Source organism: Myiozetetes cayanensis, unplaced genomic scaffold, assembly GCF_022539395.1.
Source record: "Myiozetetes cayanensis isolate MyiCay16 unplaced genomic scaffold, myiCay2020 scf13, whole genome shotgun sequence".
Lineage (NCBI taxonomy): Eukaryota > Metazoa > Chordata > Aves > Passeriformes > Tyrannidae > Myiozetetes > Myiozetetes cayanensis.
Genome location: NW_026086937.1, coordinates 19,062,442 through 19,083,338, shown reverse-complemented (window position 1 = coordinate 19,083,338; position 20,897 = coordinate 19,062,442). Strand labels below are relative to the sequence as shown.

At 45.3% G+C, this 20,897-nt stretch overlaps 1 protein-coding gene and 1 long non-coding RNA gene across 2 annotated transcripts; one reads left to right on the top strand and one right to left on the bottom strand.

Moving 5' to 3' along the window:
• Nucleotides 1-337: 337 nt before the first annotated feature.
• LOC126636174 (uncharacterized) lies at nucleotides 338-6,082 on the bottom strand. The gene is made up of 3 exons (XR_007627926.1): nucleotides 5,910-6,082; nucleotides 4,728-4,850; nucleotides 338-1,708 (listed from the first exon to the last, which is right to left on the bottom strand). It is a non-coding gene; the product is annotated as an uncharacterized LOC126636174 (long non-coding RNA).
• Nucleotides 6,083-6,498: 416 nt separating this feature from the next.
• Nucleotides 6,499-18,008, top strand: TMEM212 (transmembrane protein 212; the record flags this gene model as incomplete). Its single annotated transcript, XM_050308440.1, is given in 5 exon segments — nucleotides 6,499-6,598; nucleotides 7,817-7,914; nucleotides 11,887-12,026; nucleotides 12,028-14,091; nucleotides 15,017-18,008. Coding segments are annotated over 4 exon segments (405 nt in total), but the record flags the coding sequence as incomplete, so codon positions are not given.
• Nucleotides 18,009-20,897: the final 2,889 nt, after the last annotated feature.

Genomic DNA, 20,897 nt, shown 5'->3' with positions numbered 1-20,897 from the left:
GCAGCACATCCTCTGCAGCCTCTCAGTGCTGGCTTAGAGGGCTTGGAAGAGAATCTGCCAGTTCTTATCCTGCTCTGCTGGTTTGGGGAACAGCATCCATGGGATCACTGCACTCACCAAATGAACACTAAATAATGGGAAATAATAACCAGTGAAGACATTTATGAGCAGAGTGGGGCCCTAGGACAATAAAGGATGGTCGATGGTAGCTCATTCATTACCATCTGCACATATTGGCAGTAAAGCTGACACCAGCAGTCAGAACCACAGCCCTACAAAGACCTCTTAACATTATTTTCCACTTTTACAAATTTAATTAGCTCTTTTCCCCCTCAAGCAGCAAAATACAAAAGTATTTTTTCCCAGGTAATAAAGCAGTTTTCTAGTTAAAGAAGTGGAGAGAACACTAAAGCAGAAAAAATCCAAATTAAAACTGTTATTCCCATTTTCTACATTGACATTTTGGCAATAGCTTCTTCTCTGAAAGGAACAGTCTTTTTGTTCAGTGCCATTAAGTCATGGGCTTCCAAAGCTCTTCCAGAATGCTGAATGATGGATTCTCAAAAGCTGGAATTTAATCTGATTTCTCTGGATCTACTAGGCTGGCATAAGTTTAGATGGTAACAGTCATATATTCTGTTTCTTGAATTAGCTGTGGTGATCTCTGGTTCTCCTTCCCCACAGCTGGCAGTTTCACAGGGCTCTTGCAGTTTTGGGAAGGGGAACATTTTGTGCTGTAGGGGAGCACTGAACAGAAGTGTAGGGAAAGTATCAGAGTAAGATAACACCTCATAGCCCAGCAGCACCCACAGATTGAACCATCCCTTTTCTTTCTCCAGAAATCAGAGCTGACCTGAGCACCCCGCTCCAGCTGCTGGTGAAATGATGACTTTGGGATGGTTGTAGCCAAGCTCAGGGTGTTCCCAGATAACAAACCACGCTGAGGCACAGATATTAGAGTGCTGATGGAGCTCCCTGTTCAAGGTCTGGGTTTGGCCATCAGATCATGTTGGTTTGTGTTGATCCCTGCAGGAATATAATCTTTGTGTTGCTAATGCAGCCCCAGAGTCTGGTTCCCAGAACAACCTGGTAACGGAGCTATTCCTTTTGTTAATTATACTGTCCAAATAGAACCTTATGGACCTGATTTTCTGCTGCTAGAAAGTTAATCATACCAGCATACAAATGACAGGACTGAGTAAAGACTCAGATATTTTACCAGCAGTTCAACCTGTTTTTCTCAGAAAGAAAATGATTCACGTATCCCGTGGCACAGTCCCGCCATGTAGTTTTCCTGGGATCCTGAATTTCCCAAGACTGTGATGTCTGACCCCAATTTGTGGTGAATAAAGTGATATTAACTGACCAGTTATTCAGTATATCATCTTGAGGGTAGCATTAATTCCTTTCCCATTCAGTGGTGTAATATTTTATGTGTAACGTGCACCTGAGGCCCTATGTCTGAACCTTACTAAATCCTTACTAGGATTCAAGAAAACCAGCATTTGAGGAGAGGGTGCCTCCTGCACTGATCTGCTGGTGGAAAGAGGCCGATGATGAATCACCCTCTAAACCTCGAGCTTGTATTATCTCCTCTCCAAACCAGCTCTTCACTGCCATGTCCAGAAGGGGCTGAGCAAGAGTTGTCCTCCAACAGAGATGCTCCTCAGGTGAGCTGGTGGCTCTGGGCAGCTCTGCTGCAGGGGGTCTAAGGGGCAAGAAGACAGATAGGGCTGTTAGGGCTGACCTCCACAGTGCATCACTTACTTCTTCATCCTACAGCTTGGACTGAGGCTTGTCTTTCACAGCAACACCACATCTGGTTTTAAGGCCTCCAAGAAATAATGGTTCCATCATCTTTGTTCAGAAATCACTCTCCCTAATTACCCTTTCATAGAATACTAGAATGTTTTGGGTTGGGAGGGACCTCAAAGATAATCTAGTTCCAACCTTTCACCCAGCATAGTAGGCTTTCACAGATGAATACTTCTATTTCAGCTTTCCCTCTGGGAATTTGTTATGACTTTCCCAGCAATACAGCAATGTATTTCTGCCATCAGGTATCTCCTTCACATGTAAGGGCATGGAAACCCTACTCATACCTGCTGTCCTGATCCAGCTGCATTTGGGAATGAGTAGTTCCTGTATTGCACACACAGTTCATTCCATGGAATTCAAGGTAGGGGGGAATGTTTAAACTGAAAGTATGGCAATGTCCCTTTGGATCCCTGGATGCAAGATAGGACAAGGGGGAACAGGTTTAAACTGAAAGAGGTATAGATTAGATGTTAGGAAAAGGTTCTTTACTGTGAGGGTGGGGAGGCCCTGGCACAGGCTGCCCAGAGAAGCTGTGGCTGCTCCATCCCTGGAAGTCTCCAAGGCCACATTGGACAGGGCTTGGAGCAACCTGGGCTAGTGGAAGGTGTCCCTTTTTTAAGATCTTTAAGATCCCTTCCAACCCAAACCATTCCATGATTCCATGATAATCAGAGCAAGCAGGACCAAGCAGTAGGACACCCACCAGCAGCTCACCCCATGCTGCATCACCTCCATCCCAGGGATGCCCCAGGTTTGCATTCCAGCAGCGCAGGGATGGAGAACACATGGGCACGTTTGCCTCACACAATAAAAGAATAACCAGAAGGCTCCAGCTCTGTCTTTTTTTTGATGCAAAGGCAGCCAGAGAACTGCCCTCTCCCACGAGCCCGGTGCTCAGCCTATGAGATAATACAGACTGGCCTTTTCTTTGCAGCTGTATTGTTTTAGTGCTTGGAAAATAGCAGCAGGCTGAGCAATGAGTCATCTGTCACTAGATGGGGTTAAAGTAATTTCCGTTTTCTGTTGCCATGGGGAAATCAACGTCCCAAGATTTGTCCTTTCTCCCACTCAAACACGTGGGAGTAAAAAGCCTGAAACCCAGCAGGACTAAACATTTTTTTTTTTAATTTTTTTTTTTTTTTTGTCCCCTGATAAACAAACTTCCCTCCGTGGCCTTGCAGCTGTCAGTCTGTTCCCGGAATCGTCCGGTTAACAATGTCATTCCCCTTGGATTGCAAAAAATCCAGAAGCAGAGTTTAAGTAAATATTTGGCATTCATATAGGAGTTGCTTCATGTCATTACTTGTAAGAGTCTCTTTTGCTTGTAAAGTTTTACATGTACATTTGAGAGGGTTATAAACTTGCTATTACACAAATAAAAACTGAAGCTTCAAAGGAAAAGTAAATTAAAGTAGCAGCTCCCCCAGCCATATAGTGTCAGGATATAGTGTCTAACAGAAACAGGAAAGAGGAAATTGCAGTAAATACCATTTAAAAGCCTCACTAATGTATAGCTTATATGAGCAGCAGCACAGCAACATCTAGTGTTGATCAAGAATATAGCTGGAAGTTATCACATGCTTCATTAACGGCATTTTTGGTGGAATCAGGCATTTCCTGGACCATCACACCACAACCACAGCCTCAGCTCCTTCTCCCCCGTGTTCCATAACGTGTCAGTCCTTCGTGCTCTGTGTCACTGCTTGTGTTAGCATTGCAGGAGCGCAGTCCTCTGGGCACGCTCCCAGCCTGCCTGGATGCTTTGGAGAATTACCGGGGTTCTGTTTAAGCATCAGGTCAATAGATCCACAGATTTAATTGCAATTCAGTGGCCAAAACTTACAGCATCTGAACTGAAATTAAGGAAGTGATATTTTCCCAAGAGCTGATCCCGTTACCAGCTGTATCATGAACCCCAGGACCGGTTAAACACTGCTGCCAGACTGGCTCAAAGTTACTCTTTTCACTAGAAGTCAGTGTGCAAGTGTAAGGTTGCCACACTAAGTGGTATGTCAGAGTAGGCCCTGTTTTCAGGCTCCTGCATTTCCACAAAAATGCAGGGATTACTGTATTATGCACAGTAATATAGACCATCTATAGAAAAATTGATCAGGTGCATATTTAATCTCTCACCATATCCCATGTGGACACTTCCTTTAATTTAAAAGTCACCTGAGGCTCAAAGTTAATTCTTGATACTTTGGTCCTCTATAGGTATGAATTAACATTATGGGTTAACATTCATTTAGTTTCGATTACTTAAATTTAAGTAAACTAATCAAATTTAACTTGACATTAGTTAAGTTCTTTTAGTTTAGGTTTAATTATTTTTAATGGCTTTGTTAAACTCTCATAGTTTGTTGTTGGTTTTTTTTTTCTCATATAAGTAAATCCTTGTATCAGGGCTCACTGCAGACTATTTAGATAAAATAATTTGTCTCCTTAGATTACAGCTCCTATTACTTGGGGTTTGCTTCATCTTCAGTAAAATAATGTCCTTTGGGTTTTCTCAAACAAAACAAAATTAATGACTGGCTGCTTTCCAAGTCCAGCTGTCTTGCAACACCCCGTGAACAGATTTTTTGCCACATTTAAGTTTATTACATGATCTAATTAGCATGACTGTGTAGGTGCGTGGAATGCACTGGGGGAGAGGAAAAATACAAGTGTACAAAATGCTTTTATATAATTTGCTATGGGAACGTGCTTATTACAGAGACCTGGATCACTCTCTGGATTCTTTTCAGCAGGATTTTGGGAGCGAGCAGCAAGGCAAGGAAAAAGAAAGGACATTCAAGTCTATCACAGGAAAAAAAAAAGGGCCAAGAGTGGGAAAGTCTGACTACCACCTGATTTTTGTGGCTTAGAAACACAATCACAAATTTAAAAGGTATTAATTCTATACTCACATTTGCTGCTTTTCTCTCCAGGCAAAACAATTCAGTAAAATTCAATGCCTGACTGGAAGTGAGGACTGCAAGCTTGTCAGCTGCGCTGCGAGGCTCGTTCAACATCAGAATGAAATACAGCTTCTAATTAATAGCAAGAAAATAGAGATTGTTAACCACTCTGGCCACGAGAAAGGCATCAGGGTGTCTATTGGAAACACACAGTCAGACCAGAGATCACAGCTCTGCCTCATGTTATTGAGACATTCACACCACCCTAACCAAATTAAATGGAGGCTCAGTAACATGAAGCGACCAGGCTCCCTTTTCTTCCTCCTGCATGCATGAAATGACATTTTAAAGTGACGTGTGATCTCTCAGAGCTGTAAAGGGGTCAGGCACCAGGCGCATCTGGCACGCTGATCCTCTCGTACAGGAGCATGAAGTCATGCTCCAAGCTGCATTCCTGAGTGAAGAATGTGTAATTTTCCACGTGTCACTTTACTGACTTGCACGCTGAACGGAGATTAATATTAATTCCATTGAAGATCGGGCTTGTTTAAGAAAATTGCAAGGCTTGCTAACTGTGTTTTAATTAAACTAGAAATAAAATAGTGTTTGGTAAAGAGAGCTGGTGTTTTTTGAATAAACACCCTCCATGCAGCCCGCTGTGCTACGCCATAAATCAGCTCAGTGCTGGATCCCACCCGACAGGGTGAACTGGGTATTAGAGGGTCTTCAGGGGTGTGAGTTTAATGGTAAAATTACTACTTGTTAAATTTGCCACTCTGCTTTCGCTGCCGTGTAGAGGTGATGTCGTCACCACGGCAGCCCGAGGAGCCACCACCCTTCAAGCTGACTTGCCCTGAAGAACAACTGTCCCCTCTGAGTCTTTAGGAGGATCAGGATGTGCCCTGGGGTGGCACCCAGTGCCAGCCTGGCTGGTGGCAGCACCCAGCTGGGGGAGGATGGGTCTGAAATCAGTTTGATGATTATCAATCAGCAGTGCAATCTGGGATTGCAGATGATAAAGTACACAATTGCTTTGGCAACTTCCCATCTCCCAGGCATCTCCCAAAGCTCTCAGAGCCCTTACCTTTCACATTTGGGGCGAGCAAAGACACCAACAGCGTGAAGTGCATGATTCACTTGATTTCAAACTACCAGCTAGAGTCTATCCCCTCTAAATCCCTTGTCACACACCTGTTACACCAACAGTGACTGTCGCTGGGGAGAAGGTCCTGCGTGGGAGGACGTGTCCGTGTCCTGCAGAGGCTGGATTCCCACTGGCTGTGATGAGCAGGTCAGGGTTGGAAACAGCCACCCAAGCTTGCTGTCAGCAAGTCCTGGCTCTCTCTGGGTTGGGAAGAGCCCTGTCCTCTTGGGAAGGAGCAATTCAGAAATCACAGGATGGGCTTTCTGTAGCTGAAAGGGAAGGGCAGTGAGTTTGGGAAAAAAAAGTCATATTCCTGGGGGCGAAGAAGTCTTATTTACCACAGTGTAATACCTTCTGTTTCTGTAGGAACATCTGAAGATTAACAGAATAGTGCTTGTGGTGCCAGGTAAACAGCTCTCCATGCCATGGCTACAGTCTCTAAGGAGCTGCTGTTTATTATGAGCCATTTCTGCCTCAGCTTTAGTGACAAACCCTCCTTGCAAATCCAGCAGGGAGAGGCTCACAATGAAGGGAAGAGCTTGTATGGAGTTGCCAGAGGGATACTTCTTATTACCTTTGGGATTATAAAATTTATTTTTTTTTCCTGGAATTTTTGCCTTCCCCTCCTGTTTTTTTTCCTATAAGCCCTGGTCCTTTGGATGGAGTTTTTGTCTCACAGTTCCCATTTGGAATGGAGCTTTGTTAGGCAAACCAAGAGTGTTATCAAAGGAAAGACGTTAGTGATCCTACAGAGACATGAAAAAGTCACTGTATCTGAATTATTTATTTCCTAGTTCATGTGAACTATCTTTAAACTGATAAATGCTCAGAATAACATAAAACTAAAGTGAGAGGCTCCCTGGAGGTTCTTAATAATATTTACATTTGCAGTAAACATTGGTGTATTGATTATTATCATGGCCTTCTGATTTTTAATTTCCTTTCACAGAGAAGCCTCAAACTTTCTCTTTCTGAGCCTAATTTGGATTGTTAAACGAGTGCAAATTAAGTGTACAAATATAAATTAGGGTTCCCAGGGTTGTGTTGGTGCAATTGTGATAATCTTTTAGCACTTTTCTTTGGTTCGTTTCCTAAGTTTTTTGCATTTCCAAAGGGATGTTTTAAGTCACACAATGAGGCAGGTACAATGAGCTTTACAGAGTAAAAGCTCAGGTAGGCACATGGTGTGAAATCCTCATCCTCCTCACTGAGACCACAATACATGCCTGGTGCCTCCTCGTAGAAGCTGACTGTTTGCCCTGCATAAAAGCTGGTGAGGATTTTTTGGGATGAGGTCCCAGAGCTGCAAGGCTTTGGAGGTGCTGGTGGCTCTGGTGACAGCAGGTGAAACACTGAGGAAGCAGAGTCAAAGCAGGGGTTGGAGGAAGGGTGCATCTTCTCCCCCTCATCCTAATAGCTGGACAAAGACATCTCCAGGGAAATCCTCCCCTTGTTTTTCCAGTGGGCATGGTATTTTTCTTGTGATTGAGATGCAAGGGCTTAGCCATGGGGTTTTATACCCGTGTATTCCCACCACATAGCTGGTAAACCCTGACACAGTTGGTTTTTTCCTTTTAATCCACAAGGAGAAAGAAACAGTTTTTCACAGCACTGTCATTGCTGTTGTCCCTATAGCAAGGAGTTGACTGCAGTACTTTATGGCTTCCCTACCCTTCCATCAACCTTGGGATGTTTATTTTTTCTTCAAACATAGCTGTTTGCAGCACGCTAACAAGAACTGAGGATCTTTTAACACTGCTATTTGTTTACTGAAGACATCAAAGCGTTTTTTCCACGAGCCCTCTTTGAGTCAGTGCAATCTGCAAACAGCCGTGCAACACCAAGGTGTGTTTTGTGCCTCACAAAATAAAACCACAGCCAAGCACTGAAGATACAGGTATTTTTCTTATCTGGGGGTTCTAAATTTAGCCCTGCTTCCTCCCTCATTCCTCAGCTTCTCAAACTGCTTTGTTCCTGAACCTGCAGTTCCAGCAGACCTTCCTGCTGCCTTCCAGTTGGGTGCAGGAACACAACTGCCAGCGTGGACAGCGGGTGGGAGAGCAGCTAATCTAAAACAAATATTTTGTAACATCATCTACGAGCAGATGCATTTCCCTGCTTCACTTTGATGGCCGCGATGCTAACGGGAAGCAGCGCTCAATATTTTGTGTTGGGTCCTGTCAGCTTTCGGTTCAGACCCAGACTGTGGGTGCTGGGAAACAGCGGAGGAAGTGACAGATGTTGGCAGCAAATTAAATAAACATATCTGCCGAAAATAATGTCCTAAGAAATGCCAGGGTGTCCTTTTTATGGATTTCCTAGACGCGTCGAGGCTATTTTAAGGCGAATTAAACTCCCACTCCTTGCAGTGTAAACAGGATTATTCCTTCTATGGAACGTATGGCAGCCTAAACGTCATTGTTTGTGCATCACTGGTATTTCCAGTCATACTTCAAGTATTGTCTTGCCCCAAACCTGCGTTTCACCACTCAGAGCCCAGTGTCAGGCTTCGGGGAGCGTTAAGCACTGACAGCACATCACAGGAAGCGTTTCCATGGAGGAAACCTAAAGCCTGCCCATGGAGAAGGACCTGCTGGAGCAGTGCCAACAGATCAGCTCCCCCAGGTCAGCTGTGGTACGGACAACAGGGAAGAAGAGGGGCAATGAAGGAGGAGGATGGGACAAGGACTGACCCACGGGGGGGTTTTATTCCGCAATGAAGCAACTCACCCCACGATGCGCTGGCTGAAGATTACAGAGCAGGCAAACATCCAAGGCTTTCCAGGAATCGGGAATGGCGATGTGCAAGGTCAGTGCAGGTAAGGCAGATCTGCATGGGCAAGGCACAGGTCATGAGAAATGCTGACTGCAGTGCTTGGGAAGGGTTGGTGTGCTGAGGGCATTTTCAGCAACGTTCAACTTACTTTCATTCACAACATTCACACAACTTGCTGTCATTCACCCTGTCACAGGAGGGGAGGACAAGCTGCATGACCTGATGCTCATGGCTGAGCTGGGGACCTGGTGCAAGGTGCGGGAGGAGACCCAGGAGGGAGGGCTGGGTGGCAGAGGATGTGCTGTTCAGCAGCGTTTAACCCTGAAAACACCCAAAGGAGGTGCAAGAGGTAAGCAGCACAAACCTTTCTCCTTCCACCAGCTTTAAACCAGGTGAGCAGTGCTGGTACAACAGAGTGCAGCCAAAGAGGCTGCAAGTGTATGTGGGACAACAGTTTTGGTCACTTCCCTTGGCTTTGGGTGCTGTGGAGCTCAGGTATAGCACATGGCTTAGCAAGGCAGGGCTCAGCCTCCCAGAGATGGGGGGGAAACAGGATTAACAGTTCCCCAATCCCAGGGTCCCCAGGGAGCTGGGAACAGTTACAAGGCCCCCTCAGGGACATAACCAGGCTGCTCCTCCAGTCTCAGCACTCAGGTGTCTCCTGCAGAGCACTTCCAGAGTCCTGCCTTAAGAAATAAAAACAAAATGGCAGATCCTTAAAATAAAAAAACACAAAGAGTTTTAAGCATATCCAACTTTGGGATAGAGCATAAAATTTCTTGCCAGAAAATTTAAAACAAACTGGAAACTGATCATCTACTCATTTAAACGATGTGCCTGGAGCTAAACCAGCAAGGCTGAATAATCTCTGCACTGCTTTCATCCTCCTTCAACTTTTCCTTTGTTCTATCAGCCACATGTGTGTTAAGTGTAAATTGAAGGGCTCTTCGCTGGAAAAGCAGATTGTGAAAAGGGCTTGGCCGTCATCTTATAATTTGGCTTCAGTATTACAATTACTCTTACTAGCACTCTTGTTTTGTTGTATTATTTATCCTGGCTAGAACCCTCTAGGATCCCCTAAAGGCTTTTTTTCTTTTTTTTCCTGGTGGATTTAGCCAACATCCACTCATGAATCCAGATGTTTCTGCTTTTATCCACGGGAATTTAATGGTATGGATATGCCAAGATCATAACTTGAGGCTCAGCCTCAGGACAAGTATTTTTCAAATTCCCTAAATAAAAAATGGAAAGTGCCACAAAAAACCTGAGTCTGACTGCACTTTAGCATGCCAGAATGGAAATCAAACCACAGGACACTGTTGCTCAAGGTTCTGGAGCTGTGTTGATACAGTGTCCTACATTGCACCAGAAATCACAGCTCAGATTGTGCTATTTTGTGTTCCCAGACACAGATTTTGCCTTTAGCACAAGTTCAGCTCTTCTTCCCATTCACCAGCCTGAAGCCAGGAGCACAAATACATGTGGGTCCAAGATGCTTACGCTGGGAAAAAAAGATTCCACCCTGCAAGGCAGAATTAGTGCTGGCGTTTTCAAGTGAATGAACATGTGCCTGTGTGTGTCACAGATAATGCTCCCCAGGCAAAACTGGTTCCTAAATAAGGACAGGGATGAAACACACCCTGTCCTGATTGGGACCTGACTGAATAACACAAGGTCTGCTGTGCCTTTGGCAACACTTGGGAAGAATAACCAACCTCAAACTCACTCCTTGTCCAGAGTGATAAAAGCAGAATGAAGCAGACATTAAAACAACCTTAAACTTCTGCACTGCCTGGAGCTTTCTTCAGGCACTCCCATTTGTGGCATCCTGAATCTTTTCCCTGCTCCCCATGTGTCAGCATGGGGATCCCAGTGAAAGCTGGTGAGCTGTGGTGGTCAGTGCCAGCGTGGTGGGGTCTTGTTGGGGATGGCCACGTCCTGTACCACAAGTGCCCTGAGGTACCTCAGTGTCAGGACACTCAGGAGTGTGGAATAGCAAATGCAGGAGATGCACAGAACGCTTTTCAGTGGCCTTTTGGCAACCAACACTAAACATCTTCTGTGAGCACGGTAAGGATGTGATATCGTGCCTGACTCCACAAAAGGTGAATTTTAGCCTTTCCTCCAGGGCACTCCCAGCTGGCCTTGAGTGCATACCAGCAGGACCATGGTCCTGACTTTACTCTGCACAATCCAATTCCATTTGAAGCCCCCCTCTGTGTACTGGACAGGGGAGGAACATGGAACAATTATTCCAGCCTGGTAGAGAAGAGCCCGTTCTGCTCCCTGAGAGGCTCCAGCACAGCAGCCGGTTATTGCCTGCTCTAATAGCATTAGTTCTTTACCTGCAGAGATTTTGGATCAAAGGAAATTTAAATTACACCTAAAAGCTCTTCTAAGGTTTCCCCCAGCATGGAAAAGCCTCTCAGCTGGCACAAAGGATAGAGCTGGCTCCGTAGCAAAGCCCTCTGGGGCAGGGATGTGCCAGGACAAGGAGGAGGTACAAGAGCCAGGGCAGCTGAGCATCCAGCAAAGCTTTTCACCCACCTACCTCGGAGCTGGGCTCAACCAGGCCAAAATCCTGCTGAGGGCAGGGGTAGGTTGTGCCACCAGGCAGGATGACAAGTCCAGGGGTCTGTATAGTGTCACATGCAGGTGGCTGCAAGGGAGCAGCGGAGTTAAGCTGGACAATGCATTCAAAGAGAAAAGCACTTTTCTTGTTAATATTGTGGGTCAAATGTGCTGTGCAGGCCTCCCCGAGGGTGCACATTGTATGTCCCACCAGCACAGTCATTTTGCCACTTCCTATCACATTTTCTGTGTTATAATGAGGAATTTTTTTAAGCATTCAGCTATGCAGTTTAAATTTTAAAGGCCACCCATTGTACTTAAACATTATATGACAAATTGTATAAGTATACCTGTTCCAATTTATTCTTCTATTATTCTTATTAAAATATGGTTTCAATGACTTTGTCTTCCCTGTTAAAAAAAAAAAATAATCTGCATTTCTCTTTAATAAGTTCATGACATTTAAGCTACTAATTTCCCTTACCATCACATCCTTTTTTGGACACAGAATAAAGAAGATTAAATATATATATAAAAAAAGGAGGCTTATTCAAGTTGGAAATGAAGAAATACAAAAAATATTAAGCCTTTTAGTTTTAAAGGTTTCTTTTTAAAAAAAAACAAATAATCACTCAGCAAGTCATAAAAGTGATAAAATGCTTTTGTCTCCATTTCAGGGGGAGGCCAGTTTTGCCTTCAACATCCTGAGCATCGCAGGCGCCTCAGTGCAATTTTCTGCTGCCGTTGCATCTTTGCTCCTTGGCCCATCCTGCTACTGCTGGCTGGCTGGGATCACTGGGAGCAGCTACCTGGGTTACAGTTCTGTTCCCCTTCCCCTGTGCTGACTTCCCAAACCTCTGCAGAGACCCACTGAGGGATGAGTGATACCCCCTCACCCTTAAAATACTGGACTCATGCCTGAGTCTGGCTGTATTCTGTGCAGATTTGGGTTTTGTGAAGCTGCTGCAGTTTGGACACTGACACATGAGCATCAGTCACAGCTGGGAAGGTGGATTGCCAGGAGGGTGGCACGGCTGGGCAAGGATGGATGGAGCCTGACTGCTCTGCCATGGGGTTCGTTACATTAGATCACTTTATGAGCCAGAAATTTGGCCCTTCATATCCATTACATCCCAGTGCTGTTTTGCCTAAAGGGACACGCCTTTTCCATGTGTAGCCTGGGCATCTGAATTCAAAGGCTGGGCACAATTTTACGGAAATTATACAGTCTGCTTTTGATGTTACGGAAAGCAGAACCTGAAGATTTGCCTTTCTGCTCTTCCTTATGGCTTGGACACTGCTCTGCCATTAACACACAGAGCTGTCAAAACCTACACACGCCTAGGTACGAGATGGACATGGATCTGATCCCAACATAGACCTCAACAGCAAGAGGAGTGTGAAAAATAACCACCATTCAGCATGTCTTATCTCTGCTCCAGATAGAGCCCTAGGCAGGAGCACCTCGACAGTGCAGCAGGATGAGAGGTGAGGGCAGGAGGAAAAACAGGCTTCTGGGTGACCCAGAGCAGAGCCAGAGCCCAGCACCATGCCCCAAGCAGCTCCTGTGTGAGGCATAGCATCAGTTTCCAGCTCCAACATTCCTCCAGCTCCCACATCTTGTAGGACTCGCTGTTGGTTCAGACATTCACAAATTTTACTGCACTGAGGGAAATCTCACCTTCTGTGCATGCTGTCCCTTGGGGTTTTTCTTCCCTTTAACCTTTGTTTGGAGCCAGTCTTGAATCCCCGAAAAAAAAACAGTGTTTCCATGACAACAGCCCAGTAGTGGGCTCCTCTGGGACACCTGAAGAATCAAAACACAGCCAGTGCTTCCTCCTGCTCCAGCATCACTCCCCACAGCCATATCCTATCCCCTCTCCCTCCTCTCGTGCCACAGTGGGCTGCCAACTGCCTTGGGCAGAGCTCTGCCTGCAGTGGCAGCACTGGCATTTACTGACTGATAAGTTACACTGCACAAGGTGTGGACAGGCAGGTATTGGACCATGGAACCATCTTATTGAGAGAGAAAGGCCAGAAGGGTCTTCAGTCCAAAGGACTGGACAGCTCTTGCATTTCATAATCCCCTAATCTTATTAATAAGATTCACAATTTTCACGCCCTCCTTGGTATTTTACAGGAGATAATCAAGTGATCCTTCGTTACTCACAGTCCCTGCTTTGCTCCCAACACACAGCATTTCTCTTGCCCATGTTCACCAAAGCTCTGCAAGCGCTGACCCGATGGCCCTGTCCCAGCAGAGCGTCCCTGGGACCTCACCAAGACCCCAAGCATCCCCAGCTGCACCCTCTCCCTGAGCAGGGCAGGGTACCAGTCCTCTACAGAACCAGACCCTGCCTGCCCAAGTGTTTTCTCCCCCGGGTGGCACAGCCAACACCTTGCCCAGAGACTGACTCCAGCCAAGTGCCCCACTGATCCTCCACTGAGGCAGTTCCAAACCCCCAACCTTTCCCTGCAGCACTCTGTCTGCCCTCAAACCAAGATTTATGAGGGTTATGCACGGATGTGGCTGCAAGAAGAGTCCAAAAGCTTTTGTTGCAATGCCACAAGCAGCACAAAAAGCAGCAAAACGCTCTTTGCATACCTGATCCTCACTGAAGGGATGCAAGCAGCACCCTCAAGCCCCAGACGGCAGGCTCTGAAGCAGGACCCAAGGAGGCAGCGTGGATGTGTGCCAGCCTGACAATGGGGTTTCGTTTAACAAGCACAGATTTAAGTGTGGAAATCAAATATGAAACAGTCGTGGCCAGCATTGTCTGCATTCTTGGAGTGGCACTGAACTAGCAGAAAGAAAAGAACTGAGACACTGGCCCAGACATGCTCCAGCTGTCTGCGACTACCTCTTCCCTCCTCCACTGAATGTAACTATTCAGCTTGTTTTCATTTCATTATTAGATGTTATTTTTGCAACCTGGGAAAATAATAGAAAAATGGTGGTGGTGGGGAAATGTCCTTCAAATGCTTTTGGGTTTATTTTTAAGAACCAGACCATTTCTTTCCTATCAGTGATAAGTACAGACTTTTAGAAGTGCACAGGGCCCATGGTATTATTAGTTAAGAATTTGTTTCTCAAATAAGGTCCTTTATCTCAGAGGCAGCAGCACTTGCATTGCTGTGGTTATTCACGTAAGTCTCACTCATTTAGTACTGAGCAACGTGCAATTAAATAGCCATAGAAACACCCACAGGCTGAGCAACAGCTGCCTACAGGTAACCTTCAGCTTCATGCACTCACTTGCCAAATGTTTCAGCTCTAGCCCTGAAAATCCTCGTGTGCATGTGGGAGCAGGGTAGGCCCTTTCCTCCATCACCGTGGGCACAGCACGAATCAGGATTTTAATGAGTTGGTTTAAAGCCTGATGCTGCAGATCCCTGTAACAGGAGTGCTGCTCAAACCACTGCAGGGCCAGGGCTTCCCTGCCTTCTCTTCCCTCCTCTACCTTCCTCCCAAAAAGACAGCTTATCCATTTTTAATACTAAAGAGAATTCACATCCAAGATCTGATAATCATTTATTTTCCTGCTCTTTGCACCAGTTTTGCTTGTGGGGGTCACACCAACACACACTGCCCACGCCCCAGCTTGGGACAGTCCACCCAATCACCAAGCAAAGGGCCAGGGTTATAAAAGTTTCCCAGTGGCCCTAATGGGAACTCTCAGTTTGTGCTGGACTTCTCTGGAAAAATGTTTCCTCTCTTTGGATGCTGATGCAATCCAGCACAGCAGTAGTGCTTCAAGAGAGAAGTGGAATTCAGAGTGTTTCTTACCATTTATCTTCCTCTTTCAGGACGTACACCAACCCAGGAGCTCTTTTCATCTCAGCTTTTGCACAATCCCACGGTACTCCTGGCAGGAGAAGGTCAGGCATGTTTAAGTGTGAGATGCTGTCTCTGCAAAAAATTGTTTTGTAACATCCAGAGCAGGTCTGCAATTCCAAACCTGGATATTGTAAGCTCCAACAAAGATTTTTGCAGTGCACCTCCAGTAACTGCTGTACATGCACCTTGCTGCTTCCTGACAAATGGCATTGCTCTAAGGGTTTGCATGGGGAAGTTTAACCTTATTCCAGACAGTTCAGTAAGGGGAGAGGTTTTTGTTTGTTTTTTGGTTTTTTTTATGAATAATGAAAATTATTTCTCATACTAGAATCTAATTTCTGCTCATTAGGGGTAAAAATGATGATTTCAAGCAAGGAGTTTCTCCTAATCCATAAACTGTAAACATCTGCTCAACACCAAGCCTAGGAGCAACTCCATTTGCCTTAATATGTGTGCTTATCTCTAAGCAGGTGCTTAAGTGGTTTGTTGGCAAGAGCTGGAGTGCTTATGTCTTTCCAGGTGACCCTATTTAATAATTACCAGTATTAAACAGCTCAATAACTATAAACACAAGGAAAAACCACCCAACACTGAGTCAGCTCTACACAGATCTTTTCCAAATATGATTTCTGCGTTAATCAGGGGGGTCAAACTGTTCCATGCTCGAGGGCTGACCCCAAAGCCACGGGAATCAGTGGAAGGGTGTTGACCAGTTACACCGGTTTGGGGATGGGATCCCCTGTGAGCAGAAACACCTTTCTGTCTTGGCACTGTGACTAACAGGGACAACAAAGGCTCTGCACTGACATTAAGAAAATTTGTTTTATGTCCTGACATCCTGTTAACCTCCAGCTCACTTAGAGGAAGCTGTTAATTTAATGGTTGCGTCAGAAAGATACGGCATTGCTGAGCAACGAAGGAAACCTCCCAGACCAATGTCAGCATTAACACCTGCACAGGGCAGCACTGGCTGCAGGAATCTCTGAACAGAGCATAAATTTGAAGAATCTGCCCTTGACAAGGAGAAAACTTTCAAATCAAAGTGGTCATGGCTGATACAGACTCTAGGGACAGGCTCTGGTATCTGCCTCCTGCATGTCTTCCACAGCAAAGCCTCTCTGGATCCTACAGGTTTTTCCAGTTAAATTTGATGCAAAAATGGATGGATTAATCCTCTCCCATCCCTTGGAAGTAAGAGGCTGCACACAGGGTCTTTATCTCAGCCTGATATAAAGAGCTCTAATCACTCAAACCCAGAGAAGTTTATTTTGCTATTGCCTTGATTTCGCTGCCAGTAAAATTTGACTATAGGTGGTATCCATTTTACTGAATATCAAACTTACATTGTACATATATGCAAGAGTAGAGGTGGAAGGCAGTGGTAAGACACTTAGCTAAAATGAGATGTCTGACCTAAAAATAAAGATATAAAGGTCCTGACTCCATAAAACACTTCAGCACATACCTAGCAGCAGACATGCAGATGATGCTGTTGAGCTCAGCCTGACACAAGTGCTGTAACTAGTGTGATGATAATCAGGATTCATTATAAGTCAGATGGAATCTGGAATACAACTGTGCTGTAAAACCACGGTTTTAATCCAGAGGTGCCAGTACCTCACCTGAAAAACAAAGCTATAGTCTTTCCATTGCCTGCTCAGACACAGGCTTGCATTTATACACCAGAAACACCCTAATTCACAGCAGCAAAGTAGAAAGATTTGGGTTGTTGCATTACTCTTAGGAATAAAACCTTTATCTCTGTGTGTCAGGCTTGCACTTTCAGCGTGCTGGGACATTTAGAGTCCCAGCTCACTGACCCTCATTTGATGCTTCTACAGATTTGAGCACTGACCTTCCAGGCATGAGATCATTGACTTGTGTGTGTCCCTGACTCCTGCAGCCCACAGCATTGCTCCAAACATCATTCCTGATTGTTGGTCACTCCAGACTGACTCATTCTCATTCTGTCTCCCACACAACCATCTGTCCTTTCCCAAACTCTATCCCTCCACTCTTCAACCTGTGGCTCAGGGTCAGCATCATCCTTCAATCCTTTATCCCACTGCTTACATTTTCCATCCACTGGCTCCTAACAAGAAATGGAAAGTTCCTTGCAGCTTCAGCCAACCTCACCTCCTAAGGTCTTTTTGCCCAGAGGGACAATAACTAAGGTTCAGGCCAAGATACTATCTCGTCCAGACGGGGGAAGTCTGGAAGCCCTGATAGCTGATGACCTACGTAAGCCCGTGTTACAATTTCACTTTCCATAATTCAACTGCAGTTTCTAAACTGTGTGGAAATGCTATATGGTATTTATAGAAACATTAATGTTGCTTAGATTTTGGAAACAGCAACGCTGCTTTCAGTGGTCTTGGTTAACCACAGTCTTGAACTATCGCATTCCCGGGATAAATCTTGGAGATGTTGAAAGGCATTTCTACCAAAATAGAAAGGCAGAATTTGTGAGGCTTTTCAGAAAACAAGAATCACCCCTGAGCGTGGGTCCTCCTCTCTGGCCACAGTTGGTGCAGGTGTCCATCTGCACACGGAGCAGACGGCAGAGTTAAAGCCTAAACCTATAATCATTAGTCAGGCAAAATTACAGCAGGTGATGGTGTGCACAGCTGAGCCCAGGGCTTTATGGCAGGTAATCAGCACACTCCTGCCCCATAACCTCTGCAGTCTCTTGGGTTTCGAGTCAGCAGTTCTGCTCCTGTGGGCAGCAAGCATACAGAAACTGTTTTCTCTGCAAGTGTTATAACTTCTATTTCAGTTCAGCACTCTTCCTTATTAAACTGTCATTGCCCACAAATGAGTTTTCTGAGTAATTAATACCACTGGGGCTCTAATGAAGATGCCATGCAAGACTCTGCTACAGCAGCTCCAGGTGACATTACTAGTCTGCCACTCTTTTCCAGCTCTCCTCAGAAGGATGAATCAGGATCTCAATAGTGCTACAGCACTGAGACACAGGTAATTTTGCTTTTTTAAAAAAAATTACTTCAGCTCTAAATGTGTCATTGTAGACAATACAATTCTGTTTATCATGTCAGAAGGAAATCAGCAGCAGCATCCCAGCTTTCCACTCTGGTGGGTGTTTGCTTTAGACTGTTTTCGTGGACACCTCACTACTTCCTTCACCTGTGGAGCTCCACTGCAAGTGAAAACAAAGTGCTGGCAACTCTTGTTCTGGTCAGAGCATGAGAGGTGGATCAGACCTCTGAAATATCCCAGCTACTGTGTGTCTGTAAATGGTAGAGCAGGAAGGGGGATAAGTATGAAGGTTTGGGAAGGGAAGGGCTGGATCCAATTGCCATGATGCATGTCCAGTGCAGAACACTGACCTGAGACTACTTGTTCCTCATGCAGATGGAGGGGTATAATTCTGATAACACATGATGTAAATAAGCAAAGCCAAATAATCCTTACCCAGGAAAAGCACTAAGGAAGCTGTGGTCACCAAACATGCAGTGCTTGGATGTTTTACTGAAGGCTTGGAAATGCGGGCTCAACAAACCAGCAGTTAAGGGACGTATTTTCAAGCATGTGAGGTGTAATTGTGTTTCTTTGTGTATGGGGAGGTTATACAAGTTCACATTCCCCAGGCCAGGCTAAAAGCAGGTCTGGTTGTGCCAGGGGGATGTGGGGTGTTCCACCACCACCCCACGCTGCCCGTCCAGCCGCGGCACCGAGCACACCCTGATGCTTCCATCCAGCTTCAAGCTTTCACATTTGACTCACCTCAGAAGGCAGCACATCAGACATTAATCCTACTGTGCAGGCACTAATAACAGAGAAAAAAACACCACTGAGGCCTCTGTCAACATTTTCCTCCTCGGGACACCTGATTTATTATTGACAAAGGGCTTCCTGCTTTGTGCTAACATCCGACTGCAAATGCCCATCAGAACTAGGGAGCAGCTCATCTCCTCATCTCTTACCTTCAGGGCAGTTTAGGTTAAAGTCAAACCACATGAAAGGATACAGTGTCTGGCTGATTTTACAGCTCTACAAAAATTGCCTTTCTATCATATTGGATGGAAATTTTTATAACTTGCTCTGATAATTAATTGGAAACTAATCCAAGAACAAACAAGTGTGCATGCCACAAACTGTATATGGAAGACTACAGAAGGAATTCAAGAAAGAAATTTTACTGGCAAAGATCAAAGAAAAGTAAAGGCATTAGTTAATGGCCATATTTTCTTACAAGAAGGCCTTCCTTTGAAGGCAACAGCTGATGAATAAGAATCCGATGAAGCCAATTCTTATAAAGTCCCTTTGAAACAAGGTACATGTACACTCTCAGAAGGAAAATAGTTTCAAAACACTGGCATCATTATGCACATCTGAAAACTTAGTTACAGAAACTTCTCTATTGTGTGAATAACCTTTGAGGAGAAAAACACACACCTACTCCACAAACAGTCCATTTGCAAAGCTGGTTTAACAATTTCTTTTTCCTGCAAGTTACCATTTAAGAGATTTAGCTCAATCCCACTGAAATCTTCTACTTTGCCTTCAGCTGAGCTATTGCTTGGCCCACTTGTGGAAGCTCAGACTCAGCAGAAAACCAAGATGCCAGTCTAGCTGAATACCAGAGAGCCCGGCTGAAAGCTATCCACCTCTCAGGGTGAATTCCCATCCACACCAGTACTTGCCAAGTTACTGGAGTCTCCCAACACAGCAGAAGTCATTTATTTCATAGAAGGCCCAAAGCCCCAGATGTTGAGCTTGGCAACAGGAAGAAGCAAGAATAAAAGAGGGAGAAAGCAGGCACAGAACAGAGAAGTTTGAAATCCTGGCTCTTTCCACAGGTTTAAGGTCTGGACTGAGGATTTAGGGTGGCACTGACTGAAGAACAGAGCTCAGCATCACCCTGTAGTGGGTGCTTACAGCTGCTCTTGGGGAGGGCAAGGAAGATCTTGCTTCTTCTTTTAACTCCTAATTGCCAGGGGAGGGACTGAGGATGCTGAGGTTTGCAGCAGGTTAGAGGCTAAAGCCAAGAAACTGAGAAACAAGGATCATACCCTCAGTGTATTGAAGGGACAGGGCGTCAGCAGCACTTGAATTATGTTTATCGAGTATTTGGGGACATTGGTACCTCTGTCCCTATTGGAAACCTCCCCTCAGCCTCAGTAATGACTACGCCCAGCACAAGAATGGTGCAAGGTGAGAAGTTCCCACCTCGAACTGTGGCACTGCTCTTATCACAAGATGCCTGGTGGCAAGCAGGAACACAAACTGGAAGTCAAATTCACCCCTGTGTGGGATGACTACCTCAAGGTCCAGCTCAGAGGGCTTAAATAGATTCTTACAGGATTGTTTCGAAAAAGGAGACACACAAGTTTTTCCACAATAACAACATCAGCTACTGCCTTGATGTCGGTCTCCCCTGTCTGGGTTGGGTTTTGCCCTGTGGAACTCAACCAATGTATCTAATCTCCTACACACAGCCCAGTGACTCACCAGGCTGAACAAACCCTCAGCAATCCTGTTTTTACCCACAATTTGGATGTGCTGACCCCTGAAGGGGATCCACCTCCCAGCTGACTGGGGACGTAGGGGAATTGATCTTGTGAAGCTCCAGGGAAATTCCTCAGGCTGGAATGTCTGCCCTGGTTGAACTCACAGTTAACTTCAGCTGATGTGTCTTAGCTACCTTTTATAACTGGAACATAAATACACAGACTGGTTTCTCCAATGCAAAGCCACTTTGATGATTTCTGCCCCGGTCCACAGCTGTCTGGAAACACTTCAGTCTGAGAAAATCCTCAGGAAAAAGATCCTCAAAACAAGGGTGGAAGAAGGTAATACCGTTTTAACTTAGATTACCTCACTGACTGG